This window comes from Acipenser ruthenus, chromosome 10, assembly GCF_902713425.1.
Source record: "Acipenser ruthenus chromosome 10, fAciRut3.2 maternal haplotype, whole genome shotgun sequence".
Lineage (NCBI taxonomy): Eukaryota > Metazoa > Chordata > Actinopteri > Acipenseriformes > Acipenseridae > Acipenser > Acipenser ruthenus.
Window position 1 is genome coordinate 31736461 of NC_081198.1, and position 15052 is coordinate 31751512.

Here is a 15052-nt window from a genome sequence, read left to right on the forward strand (position 1 = left end):
CTCTCGGGTTACTGCTGCGTTTCTAAAGCACTGCCGGCCTGACATCAACATTGTGCTGTGCATTGCATCCTGCATCTGTGCGCGATGCTGTGAGGACTGAAGCAGGAATGAGGATGCAGAGCTGCGGATTGTGTTGAAAACCTTATATATTTACCCATGCGGTTTCCGATTACATTTTTCCCCCAACCCAATTCAAAATACTCAATTCAGATGTCACCTCACTTATTGGTCAGAATGACTGAGGATCAATGGCCGGCCTTTCATTCTCGCTGTCAATGCAAATGCCTCTTTGAACTCAAAGCAACTCATGTACAGCCGTCACCAAGACAATGAACCCTGGAGGCGAGGGCCAGACAGGGAGTTCTCCTCCTAGAATCCTGTGTGGGTGCCTGGCCAGCAGGGGTCGCTGATGAGGTGAACTATCCCCAGTATCTCTAACCCTGCGGGATCCAGATCACAGTATAATCCCCCCAAACCCATCACCTGAATCCTCCCTGTACATGCACACTAGCCTTGCTGCACCCAGTTTTGGGTTTAGAACTCCCCTCAGTATGCTGATATACTGTAATATTGAAATGATCAGGAGCTAAGAGTTTGAGCAATCAGTCAGGACCACACCGCTGTTATTAGGCTATTAAACACACCGCTCTCCCCTACAGCTGAAATTAAGTGGAGGCAGACTTAGGAAAGAAGGTAGGAGACACTTTAACAGAGAATATATTTGAGATCAATTACAGGAGAATAGATCAAAAGGAGGGCCTCTGGTAAAACAGTTTATTGGACAGAAAATACTTTCTAATCCGCAAGGCTATTCTTGAAATGCAGATGTATAAGCTGAACCTGTTGATGTAATGTAGGAATGCCTTTGAACCCATTGGAAATATTTTTAATAAACAAAGAAAGCTGTCTCTTTCTCTTCCTGTAGGTTGGCGCTCTGGTTTGAAGCCTCTTTTCTAACCCTGTCCCTGGATCCCTGAAACAGAGAAGCCTGCACTCCATCCACTTCTCTGTACCCCCTGCCAGCCCTGACTGACTCCCTGTGAGAACACAGAGCCAGCTCAGAGCAGAAGGTCAAGCACGGCCCCTTCAGATCACACTGCAATGTCAAGACTTCAGCACAAGCCTCGCACTGATCTTCAGTGTGTCACTCCACAACCAGTGACTCAGAGGGACCCAGAGTTTTAATGTGTGTTTCAAAGTGTTTGGTAGCTACCTCAATTCAGAGGGTAGTTCTCATGGTTTATTAACTTGCTTAATTTGTTTTTATAGTTGTGGTTTAAACATTTTGAATGCTTTGTCACTGACACTCCGAGTGACAGATTTACACGCACAGCAATATCATAACTGCAGTTGCTGCAAAAAGATTCCAATGTGGATGTGCCTTATACGGTATAATAAAACACAAGTGTGTAAAGAAACAAAGTTCTACATTAAGAGTTCCTGCTTCTTGTCTCTTTGCAGCAGTGTACACTAGGGGTGAAACGATACACTAACGACACAATACGTATCAAAATAGGCAAGGCACACTAGCAGAGGTATTGTGATACAGGTTTGCATGAGGTGTAATAGCATCACATAATTATTGAGGATTAACTACTTTGTTTTAAAAGAAAATACATGAGAGGAAGAGTACCAATTATAAATCCCAGTTACTGTATTTTACAAGGGCGTTAAGAACCAAAAACAACCTGCAATCTGGTTCACTGCAACACTGATGTGCTTATAACTAAAACCATTACAGTTACAACCGACTACTGCCATCACTCTCTTACAGTACATGCCTGAAATGATCTTAATGCATTTGATACATTCCTACTTTATGAAATATTCCGTAGTTGCTTACATAGTTATCAAGCAGGTATTCAATACCCAGCAAGGAATTCTCTCTCAATTACTTACAGTATCAAAAAAAACAAGCACTTTGAAATCCTCTGAAATGATCTGGCACATTTTTTGATGAATCTGTATTTAGATGTCATTTTCTGTTTTTTTGGAATATTGTAGTTCGTTAATGTTGAGTGTGAACGAAACCCCTGGCTGTGACATTGTGACCGGGAGCAAGAGCCTACAATAGTTTGGAGTAAGTACATAAAGTGCTTGAAGTTTTAACACATAAAAATTCCAGTGGAATATTGTTTATATTGAGTTTATACATACAACGCGAACAGGAAGCTCGCCATGGCTTGGTAAGCGACCAGTGGCAGCAAGAATCCAATACCAATCATCTGAAGTTGCCTTCTGTCAACATTACAAATCAGATACATTCTCTCGTCACTTTTTGTTCCACTTGTAAAACCGTAGCCATTTTATTGTAGATTGTATGAGCCACACAATCAGAGGGGGTAGTTATTCATAAAGAAGGCCCCTTCCCCTTCCCCTTCCCCTTCCATCATTGGACAGCACTCCGTTGCCGTGACAGCAGTAGGAAGCACTCTGTGTTTGTTTCCCATGAACAGGAAACAGTGTTGCTCACATTTCAAGGCTCTTGTCTCAATCTCTCGCTTTCAAACAGACTAAACATTTCAGAGACAGCCTTGGACGCTGTAGGAGCGAAGAGCCTTTTCTTGTGTTTTTCTGTTTTTTAAATACCCTGGCCCTACGAACAGTGGACCATGGTCAGTTCCAGTAACACACTACCGTCTAAGTGTGGGAAATTATTTCAGAGTATTTATTCGAATGGCAATTCAAGCCAGACTTGCTATAAAAACATGTTTATTCAAAAGTGAAGACTGCAGTAGAAGGATGGTAGGATGTGAGCTCTTAACTCGACCACAGTGACTTATAAATCTGAATTAATTTAGCCAAGAACAAAGGGGAATTACAGTAGTGGGGGACTTGATTGCCGTATTGATTAAAAACTTAAAAAGGAAGAAAACCCTGACCAATACTTCAAGTGCAGGACATTAACCAGGACCAGAGGACACAGTAGGAAATGAAGTGGAGACTTAAGACAGAGGGAAGGAGACACTTTTTCACACAGAGTGGTGAGGGGATGGAATGGGTTTCCTAGCCATATTGTTGAGGCAGAATCACTGGGATCCTTTAGGAGCAAATCAGCTGCTAGGAACCAGACGAGCTCTGATGTGTCCGACTCATTTCTTCATTTTAACCAGCACACTGGATCAGTGCTCTCATTTCTTCATTTTAACCAGCACACTGGATCAGTGCTCTCATTTCTTCATTTTAACCAGCACACTGGATCAGTGCTCTCATTTCTTCATTTTAACCAGCACACTGGATCAGTGCTCTCATTTCTTCATTTTAACCAGCACACTGGATCAGTGCTCTCATTTCTTCATTTTAACCAGCACACTGGATCAGTTCTCTCATTTCTTCATTTTAACCAGCACACTGGAGCAATGCTCTCATTTCTTCATTTTAACCAGCACACTGGAGCAGTGCTCTCATTTCTTCATTTTAACCAGCACACTGGATCAGTGCTCTCAATTCTTCATTTTAACCAGCACACTGGATCAGTTCTCTCATTTCTTCATTTTAACCAGCACACTGGAGCAATGCTCTCATTTCTTCATTTTAACCAGCACACTGGAGCAGTGCTCTCATTTCTTCATTTTAACCAGCACACTGGATCAGTGCTCTCAATTCTTCATTTTAACCAGCACACTGGATCAGTTCTCTCATTTCTTCATTTTAACCAGCACACTGGAGCAATGCTCTCATTTCTTCATTTTAACCAGCACACTGGAGCAGTGCTCTCAATTCTTCATTTTAACCAGCACACTGGAGCAGTGCTCTCATTTCTTCATTTTAACCAACACACTGGAGCAGTGCTCTCATTTCTTCATTTTAACCAGCACACTGGAGCAGTGCTCTCATTTCTTCATTTTAACCAGCACACTGGATCAGTGCTCTACAAATCTCACAAAGGACTCCCTATCAAACATGTATTACCCAGCAAGGAATTCTTTCTCAATTACATGCAGTATCAAATGAAACATTTGCTTTGAATTCCACTGAAATGATCATGATAAATTCCACATTTATTTATGGACTGGGCACTTCTTGTGCCAAAATCAGACAGACAGGAGGAGCTTTTGAGCAGTGATGTAATCGCCACCTCTATTGGCTGCTGTTACAATTGAGTGGATTGGACTCTCATTGGCTTGCATTCTAGAGTCTGCTCATATTGGCTATAAATCAAAAGATAGACCAAGGCTACCTGTGTTCATTTATCTTTTTCTATTTACTCACTACTGTATAAATGCTAAGGCTATGAGTCACATGCCTATTTCTGATGGCGTTCAAGATGAAATGCAAAACTACAGTATTTGGACAATGTTTAAACAGCTAAACTCTATATTACTGACTTCCCTATTCTGCAGTGCTGGATAGTATGACTGTCTTGTTTTTAAATAAATGCGACACATCGGTGACCTTTCCCATTGCTGCGATACACACACACTTACAATGTTTTATATATTATAATAAAACAGTATCTAAAATGAGTATACTCTCAATAACTGATGAAAGTCTTCTCACAATTGTAAATTAGTGCACACACACATACACAGTCTCATAATGTCATAGTACCTGGAAGGTTATATTTGCATTTAAATCATGAGTTTATCGGACAGGAGGCTAGGCGTGTATGATAAAAGCATGGTGAAGATTGGTGCAAAATCAAGGCCGTTATCGTGTTCAACACGTAGTGTGACTAACGGACAGGGTCAGTGTATAAGGGTCTGAATGAGATGGAAACATGAAGACAGATAGGAACCTTCAGACTACATATCCCCAGATGCCTGTTTGATCATCCTGTTTTTTTTCTGAATGAGTTCTCAGTGATTTCCGGTGTCCACGCTGTGCTGTATCTCAGTGAGACAACAGTGTGATCTGAGACACAGAGGTTTTTCCCTCCAGATCTAGAGGTTTCACGTTTCAGCTCATGCTAATCTGGAGTTAACAAAAGGGCAGAGTTTTTTTGTTTTTCAAAAGGTACATTATTAATTTTAGAGGATTTTCTGTCTGAAAACATTTTGTTCATAATGTGCACGTCCTTCCTTTACTATGGTGGTGGATGCGCTGTGGCCAGTGGTGTAGTCGAGGGTATACACAGGTAAATGGCGTTTACCCACTTCTCATATAAGGGATACAGATTTTACTCACTTCTTCTCTCCTGTGATATGCAAATCCTGGGTTAAAGACACAATATTTTAACGGTGAGCATCTGTGTTGCGTTGCTGGGTGCAAGACTGACACAGCTGAGTGCTCTCAGTCAGAATTGTGTTGCGAGCAGGGGGGTGTGGCCACTGGACTGCGTGTTCTATGTCTGTGTGTGTGTGTGTGTGTGTGTGTGTGTGTGTATGAGTGAGTGAGTGAGTGAGTGAGTGAGTGAGTATGATTGGTTGTTTATGTTCTGTTAATGTTATGTTGTTAGGCACACTGGACCTGCAGGGCGGTGCTAGTAGCCTTCATCCTAGCCTGTGAAAGCACACTCACAGAACTGTTCAGTGAAGCGCACGGGCGGCTCTGTGACTGTTCACGTGAACAGCACCTAAAAGCGTAAAGGACTATATGGGGGCTCTGGTTGGCTGAGGGCCAATAACAATGTATCTGCCCATGTTTATCTGTTCAACTCTACCAAACAGGGCAGTTCACCCACTTTTTTATTTACCGCTACACCACTAGCTGCAAGATCATGCCTGCTGGCAGCTGCATCCTCTGATTTCTATAGAATTTCTCCAGACGTTCGATTTACTTCGACTGCCCAGTATAAGTTCACTTCATGTGCAGCACGTATTAGGGCTGCTAGGCACAGTAGAGACTATGCTGCATAGAATTTGAGTGAGAGGCACAGGTGGAGGACTAATTCTTGTTGCAGATTAAGTTAATTTAGTTGTAGGAGCAGTGTTTAAGTGTTGTGCCAGTCAGTGAATATATATTCTGGATAATAAAAAAAAAAAAATTTTTTACAATGTAGCCATGGTGTGCCAATATAATATTACTGGAGGGTTAAGGTTTAAGAATTTTACAAGTACAGTGCATTCCAATGAATTGCATACATGATAACACTATGTAACACAATTTTTGTTCCTGGATGGTAAGTGTTATTGCTTATGCCTCAAAAGTATAGAAAATGGCTATTATTCCCCACAAACTTTGCTTTTGTGACCAGGACAGTGATATTTTGAAATTTACATATTTCCAATGAGAAAACGGGCGAATTTGTGTCTTTTCGTTCACATAAAGTCAGAAAAAACAACATATGAATCCAAATTAACATGTACTTATACTAAAGTAATACAAAAATGACTACAAAAGATTTAGAAGTGAGTAGTTTTTTGAGATTTACGATTATACTGTAAATCACTTTCACGAATCAGCCCCCAAATGTAGTCTCCCATCATGTTCTCGTTATACTGTCCTTGGTAGCGGCGTTCAAAGTCCAGTATATCCTGGTGGAAGCGCTCGCCTTGCTCCTCCGAGTACACTCCCATGTTCTCCTTGAATTTATCAAGATGAGCATCAAGGATATGGACTTTGAGGGACATATGTATTTAACCAGAATAAGGAACATACATTTTCAAAAGAAATTTACTTCATAGCAATTATATGGTATACAATTAAATGTATTCCACTGTATATGTTACTGATAATTGCAAATGCTGGTTAATTGCATAAAACTGGTAAGCACCTGGGCTATGCAATTAACAAGAATCTACTGTAATAGGACTTAATATGATGTGCTTCTGGAATTATTTAAAGTTGGATTTCAGTGTCTCTTAATAAATTCAGTACGTATTGACCATTTCACCAGCCTAATTCTTTCAGTTTACAATTAGAAAAACAGGAACTTGAGCCTTCATACTAAATTTTTTTTTCCTAGAGGTATTAGGGGTAATTCTAAAGGTTTTCGTGCATTCATCTAGAGGTTATTTTGGGGAGGATCTAGCAACTCTGACGCACACCCAAACTGTGTGATCTGAGACAGAGTCCTGCGCGGGTCCAATTTGTATGACCCGCTTCTGACCTGGACCCACTACTACAGGACCCGAACCGAATCCGCAGCCCACTCCATCTTCTTACCCGCGATCCGACCCGCTTTAATAAGACCTGCAACCCGATCCAAACCCGCAAGTGTTTGTACTTTACCTACTGCCTGCGTCGACTGGCTCCCTCATGCTCTCACATTCACACACAGACATCTCTACCATTTTCCACAGAGTTTATACAATAGGCTACACAGCGTGGTAGCTTTCTCAAGTGGTCTGCATATATTTTAACATTGTAACATATTAACTATCTCTACTTACTTCACTATAAAATACCTGTCTATTCCTTTTGTGCCATCAGTTGAAAGGGAGCTACACCTGTGCTTTCTCAGAGGTACCAGTTTTGTGGCTGTCGTTCACAAAAACATAATGACAGGTTTTACAAGCAACAAGTCACATGTTCATTATTTTCATTCGCTATGATTCCAAAAGAATTCCACACTTCTGATTTACTTTTCAAACTATTATCCACTACATGACATACACCCTGCGCTATCTTTTGTTTCACCTCGTCCACATACATTTTTAACAGCAGTGATAAAAGGATCTTGCGACGTATCAAACAAGTGGCAATGCAAACCGAGAACAATGCTTAGTCAGCTGACTCCTCCCTAAACGCCTCCTGCTTTAGTGCAGGAAATACCGGTACATTTACCTTCTAATACATTATTTGGGAAAGGGTTACAGACAAGTACGCTGAAAGGACAGAAAACGTTTTTTGGCGATTCAAATTCAGACCCGAGCCTGACCCAAAAATAAAAAATTTTGACCCGCACCCGAACCGCACCGAGACCCACACCGTGTGCTCCGAGACCCACACCGACACCAAGGAACAACAAAGCTTTCACTAAACAAGAACACAAGTATCGACAAACAGACAGCAAGAAACAGAGCGAAGTCTCACCCGGGCAAGCACTTACCACACAACATGGGCTTGGATTGTTTTCATAGGAGCCGCACTCAACCCGCTGCAGCACGCACAGCTCACCAAGACACTGGGACAACCAGGAATACCAAAAAAAAAAACTGATGCAAGCACAGACACGGGGAATACAATGAAAACATAAAAACTGATCCAAGCACACAGACACACCCCCACCCCGAAGCTGTCACTACAGAATCAGAGCTAACCGTATCACAGTAAAATCTGTTGCCAATGTAAACACACAAGTGTGAGACGCGTAGGGATGTACAGCCACCTCCACATTTCCCATCATTCGAAACACTAGTGTGTCCTTAACGAGTTTCATCACACTTGCATAATCAGTTCTCTAAATGTAAGTGTACAGAAAAGTTGCCTACTCTCCTTACAGCCATAACTTGAAATACTCACAGCACAGTAAGTTTAGTAAAAGTAAAAAAAAATATGACAACTGCTTCAATGAGACGTCAGCAATGCTTTTGCTAATGAGAATTAAAAAAGTACAAATACCTATTGGAACCAAAGAGCAACAATAACACCTTAAATGGGAAGCAATTTTAGTTTTATTTTACTATCATTGAATAAGTTGGGTGTCAGGTGTCTCTAATTGTTCTAAGATGTCATCTCGTGCAGTCTGGGTTCTGTCTGCTCAAACTGTGTGAAATGATCCCTGCTATACTAAGAGATTCCTACACACAATGTATGAAGATCACGCTCCCTAAGAGGCTGTGCCCATAAGGTAAAAACAGCTAGTGTGCCTTTATTAAAACAGGCGGAGTGCAGAAACAGCACAAAATGGGATACTAAGAAATATATATATATATATATATGGAATTACCAGAGAGAGAGAGGGGGGGGCGTACAGGGTCCAGTGATTCAGCCCTGATTGGAAAGGGCGTTCACAACATGGTCAGTGTGCGATCAGTGAGCATGCTGACTGCACTGAGTGCATTACAGGAAACCAAGCAATCCCAGCAGTGCCTTGACATTCCTGAAACAGGCTCACATACACTGTTACACATTGTTAAGTAATGATGCAACGCTTCAGCAAACACAATTTTACGAAAAAACATTCCGGCCACGACTGCATGTACAAAATTACAGCCATAGGTATTTAGAAACATGAAAAGAAACGTAAGAAATGAAAACGACAAAGGCTTCGACTAGAAGTCTTTGAAGACATTGCGAAAGACTCTTAGTCGAAACGTTTGTCATGTTATTTATTAAAGTATATTAATAGTTATAGATGACATGAAAATGCGATCCCCGCTGTACTGCAAGCACATATGAAAAAGTGACCTGCACACAGACGTCACTAACCTGACGCTTCTCAATAACGTGCTAAGAATGTCCTGAGGTTTCCTTACTACTGTACCCATGTGTTCCAGAGACGACAGAGAAATGAAGAAAGAAATAATACAGGAGAGAATCGAGACAGACAAACAGAAAAACAAGAAATAAAGAAAAGCTGACATGCAAAAGAAAGGCAGTGAGCGAGATAGGGCAAAGAGCGGAGACAAACATGAAAAACAATGCCTGATTGTGTGGGCGTGGTGCTGAGCTCATGGTTACACAGACAGACAGACAGACAGACATGGAAAACAATCCCTGATTGTGTGGGTGTAGTGATGAGCTCATGGTCACACATACAGACAGACAGACAGACACACAGAGCTGTGCAGCAGGCTTGTCCCTGGCAGCCCTCCTCTGTGCTGTACTGCGGTGCAGTGCAGGAGTTTGAATCAGGAGGGTGTGGAAACTGCTCTTGGCATTAGAATAGGGTGGAAGGCGGGCAGCCTCCCTCAGGACCTGGTAATTAATAGCCGGTTCCATTAATAACTAGTTTTCCGCTGCTGATTTAAACCAGCCTGCTGCCACTGCCGTACTGCACAGCAATACAATCTGCATCCTGCAGGCATGGTCTGCCCAGACTTGCACTGGATCATTTTATCTGCAAGTTACACTGATGCTACTGTATGTGATGAAGAAATGCACGTGCACTGTCGTGATATAGACATTATATCAGGTTTCAGGCAGTCACGCAATTTCCCACAAAACTGGAATCTGTGCAGTCCTGTTCATAACACTGACAGGTTCAAACGACCCTAGACTAGGAACAATACTGTGCTTCCATACCTATAAAACATTCAAAGATAGAACAGCATGTATGGTACTAACAGTGGTATAAGTCTCTGACTACGTCTTTGTGACTGAAGACAATGAGAGACCCTTCGAGTCAGGCAGTATTGTCTCTGATCTTGTGCTGCTGCTGTACTGTTCTGTACATCCCACGTCGGCTCAAGGTCAATTCAATTCTTTAATAATCCGGAATGAAACAAGCCTGTGGTCTGCTTTATCATTGACATTACCACCTGTCAGAGCTGCAAACTCCATTGTGTTAGAGAACAGCCTCACCAAACTGGACAAGATATGTTGAAATATAAGTGTTGCAAATATTCCTACAGTCAGAAAGACAGACAGCCTCCATCATATACCCCGAGATAAACATACACTCAGTAATCTGAGCTAAAGCTTCATCACAATTAGACAAGCTCTTCTCTAGATATGTGCAAAACTCCAGAAAACCAGTCAGATGGACAGCCAAACAAACAGCTGTTGCTCAGTATACTGTGAGATTAGGATGTTAAGTACCTTGTGCCAAAGAAAGTTCCTAAAAAGTTTTGCGACAATTTTGTGACGAGCTGTTCCCTAGATATGCAGAACTCTGAAGTGTGATCCTTACTCCACTGCGGTACAATTCTCTGACGAGAAGTCTGACTGAAGACATTAAAACCTTAATTTAAATCTTTAAGGAATCATTTATTTTGATTAACAAATTACTGAAGTATCATTGGGAAATCAATATTGTATGTTGAACCATCCCTCTGCCACATCACATATCTATGGTATATCTACAGAACTGCTTGTCCGATTGTGAGGAAACTTGCTAAGGACATTCTTTAGTTATAGGGATCAGAATCTGGTGGGTGCTGGGCCGTCGTAACCATATAGGCAGAACAGACGGCCGCCTAGGGCTGCAAATTGAAGGGGGCAGCAAAAACGGTACACAATTACATTTTACACTTCACATTTCTTTAGTTGTAAAATGTTCAACATCTTAGATCACTGTTTCTTCTTCTGCAAAACGTATTGCTGATGTTACGGAACCATATCATGAGCAGTGGTGTAGTCCTAAATCTGGAAGTACGGGAATGTTGGGGGGGTGGGGTGATCATGCCGGTGTGGTGTCACGCGAAATCTGGTCTCCCCTGGGAACAGGCTTGTGGTTGTTGAGCCCGTTGCTAAGCAAAGGACACACTGAAGTTCCTTGCGTATTCAAATGAGGTGGGGCATTATTGGATTCCATTTAAATTACCCTGACAATGATTCTTATAAAAAGGATGTTGCTAATACAGGATAATCGAAACATTTCACCGATTTTTATATCTCTGAAATTCTTCGATGACTGTCCTGGAAATCGCTAGATTTGTAGGTAGTTGCTTTTGACAACAAATCAACAAATTAAGTCAGCCCTTAAAGTCACTGGATTTGGCGAGAAATTTGCTAAACTGGCAACACTGCTTGAAGGAGCAGAAATAGATATTTGATGATTCCCACAAGGTTTATTATTGTCTTGACACAACAAGGAAAAAAGATCGCTTCATCAGTGCCCAGGCACTGAAATTAGAGCGGTTGTGTGCCATTTAAGCATTTTCATAACACATCAGTAAAGATTCTTTAAAGTTAAGTCAAAGATCTGCCTATAGAAAAAGGTACCAGAGGATTTGCTGTGCATGATTATATAATCACTAACCTACACGTTAGTACCAGTTTTATAGTAGTTAAGGAACGCAATACTGTACAAATAAGGTACAATGAAAATATGATGTGTTTGAAGTAACCTGCGTATCCTGTATCAATTGTTATTTATAACTCTAAGCTCATGCATGGTGGTAGAATCCATTGATCATAAATATTGTCACTGTAGAGCTGACAGTAGATGTCACTACCGTTTGTAACCAGAGTGATGATTGTATATAGTTGTATATGGTGAAAGTAACTTTAAATTTCTTACCGGTAGTGTATTATTGTTCAGTCCTATCCTCCATCTCCCCCTTCCTGATTTAAATATAGATCAGCTATTAACGTTACCATTTTAATGTGATAAACACAATCAAAATTATCAAACAAATAATCCAGAAGATTGTTTTTATTTTTGAATGGCGCTAACACAGCCTAAACAATTACTCTGCTATTATTATCTTGCTGAGCATACCGATGCAGTTGTACTTTAAAAAAAGATAATACAAATAGCAAAACAGGGATGATTTAACAATTTTAATGTTTCTGACCAGGACAATAGTTTTTGCTCTACTTGTTTCCTCAGAATATGAACCAAACTAAGGGCGAAATGCTTACTTCTGATTGCTGTTACCTTGTATAGTTAGTTTTGATTGCGAATCATCTCATGGTTGTTTTTCTGTTTATATTTTCATTTTTAAAAGCAATTAGAAGGAGCCGTGTATCACGGTCTATCATTCTACCAAGTAATACAGTGGAATAGTTGTATGCTTTTGTCTTATGTAGGTATTCACTTCAATTCAGGCCACTAAGATTTCAGTTTACAAAAGCTGCAAGAATTTCCACTGCGAGGAATATTTGTTTTTAGTTTTTCAGGAATGCTTCTTCCTGCACCGAACAGCTAAATGTCATGATCTACCATGTGACGGTTACCATGGCGATCACACGCTTTGTCATTCTTAATCACGTGAACATTCTTTTGCTTCAATACAAAGATAAAATAATGTAGCCTAAACAATCGTTTTGATAAGTCGAACTATAACATGACCTTGACAAAATGGTTTTGCCGGTACATGGTAAATGGTTTGCCTAGGGTGGCAAAAATCCTTGCGCTGGCCCTGGGTGGGTGCATTCAGTGGCAATCTATTGTTTCATGACACGGATGACACGGATGAATTTATAGCCTTAACGGAATATAATGGACTAACTTGCTTCTGAAGCAAATTAGCAAGACTAGCCTGCTAAATGAATGAACTGTCATCGGCAGGCAAACCCAACTGCTTAAGAGCACTTAAAAGCTTTGTTAATTACTGGAGAAAGACTTCTAAAGACACATACAGGAAGGCAGTGCCTTCTCTCTGAAACCCAGAGGCAGATACAGTAATGAATACAAACAAAGCTGCTGACAGGGCGATTCCAAGCCTGTGCAGATCCTTACTGGCAAAGCTCCAGCACTGTACCAGGAAGAATAAAGAGTTCCTAATGCCTTCTGCAGCAACTCGATCACACAGAGCATAGCAGAGCAGGAAGAAGTGGTATGAGGTACAACGCGAGGCCACGGAGAGGGGAAAGGACAATGCAAGGACAAGAGTGCTTTATTATCTGGGAAGATGGAAAGACACAGCAGTGAGGCGATACAAAGGGTTTTTACTGTCTCAGTAACTACATGGTGTTTGCAGTCATTAGGCTATACAGAACCCAGGCTAGTTCGACCAAGGCGACAGCGCCATCTAGTGAACAGGTACTAAGGATCACGCTCCTGTTAGTGCTGCTGGCATTACACATCTGTGCACAAGATTAGGTTGGAATCACAATTAGTTGACATGATTTTTTTTCTCTTTCTCCAAGCCATGTATAAATTAAATTGAATTATTTATTTAACTTCTTTACTATAGGTCAAATGGTTAACACAGAATGAATCAAACTGCCCTGCAATGGGAGTCTTATGAAGTTCACAGAATGAATGTAAAACCTGGATTGGCTCAAACTGCTCTGCAATTGGAGTCGTATTAAGCTCACGGAATGTAGTGTAAACATTTAGAAAATTAAATGCAATCTAACATTTCCTTTTTTCACTGCCATCTTTCTGTTATTTATTTTAAAGGCGCTGGACTGTTGTGTTTCTCCTCCTGCGGAATCCTGGAACTCATCACCTCCAGTACAGGCCTCTCTCTCAGTTTGTAAAACTGTTACACCTCATTTTGAAGACCTGCTGCACATTCCCGCTGGTCCACTCCTGAAATCACGAATGTCAGAGACTGCCCACACAGCACCGGGACAACGGGCAAGATTCCAAAGGGGTTTCCATGGAAACACTAGACTTTCTCAGTCATTCACTCCACAAGATTCATACTCAAAACTGAAATTAAATACAACAATACCAAGTTCTGATGTGTTTTTCTACAGGGAGAGTTCTGAAAGTTGCAACTGTGGCTGCAGACCTGGGCACAATCTGAAGGGAGTGACCTTGATTTCGCCATTTGGAATGGGGGTCTTGACTTTCACCAAGAGTCAGATTAACCAACTCCAACTGCGGTCACATCCCTCATAAGAAGTAGTTAGGTTAACCTTTTCCAGTTTGGTAGCTAAACTACAAAGACTGTTTCTCCAGCAAGTCCTGCATGGTTCTTTTCTCTGGTAATTATAATGTTATATGTCATGCTTAGAGTGATTAAAGTGTGTTTTTTATAACGAGATGAAGGCGACTTGCATCCAGGGTCTTATTTTGGTATTTGAATTGGGGGTGCAACTTATATTCAGGGGTGACTTATTTCTTTACACAAAGTCTCCGTCCCTCTGTCCAGTCCAGTAGTACTGTCCCAGCGGACTGGCTGCCTCCAGTCACACATCTCTACACTATAGCAAGCCCCTGAAATGCACTGGGCAGCACTGACTGTGAATCCATTCCACACCGCAGTACACAAACTCAGCTATCCACGCACACACATTCCAGCAGCCCCGTCCCGAGAGGGATGAGGGGGAGGAGAGAGACAGAGGGAGGGAGGGAGGGAGGGAGAGAGAAAGTGAGACAAGGGGGGGATGAGAAAGCCAGCAGGAAAGGGAAAAAGAGAGACAGAAGAGAAGATAGGGAGGAGACAGAGAGGGAGAGGGATTAAAAAAAGCATTGCAATGTTTTTTTTGAGAGGTTCTTGATTACTTGTGTTGAATGTAATTATCTTGTAATGCCAATAAACAGAGACAGAGAGAGAGAGATTTTGTCTGTTGCTTTCTCTAACGCATTGTATCTTTAGCAAAACGAGTTCAACTTGTCATGCCAACAAAGTATTTGAACTTGAGAGAGAGAGAGAGAGAGAGT

The 15052-nt window shown here is 41.3% G+C and overlaps 1 protein-coding gene across 5 annotated transcripts in view; it reads right to left on the reverse strand.

Moving 5' to 3' along the window:
- The window catches only part of LOC117406140 (disco-interacting protein 2 homolog A-like), a 133244-nt gene that overhangs the window by 94542 nt on the left and 23650 nt on the right, over positions 1-15052 (reverse strand). The window contains exon 1 of one of the 5 annotated variants that reach the window (XM_059032032.1): positions 7934-8087. The exons of the other annotated variants lie outside the window; for them this stretch is intronic. Within the exon in view, the coding sequence (XP_058888015.1) occupies positions 7934-7943 (10 nt within the window). The 5' untranslated portion in view covers positions 7944-8087. Of the gene's footprint in view, positions 1-7933; positions 8088-15052 lie in introns of those variants that run through there. 5 annotated transcript variants of the gene reach the window in all.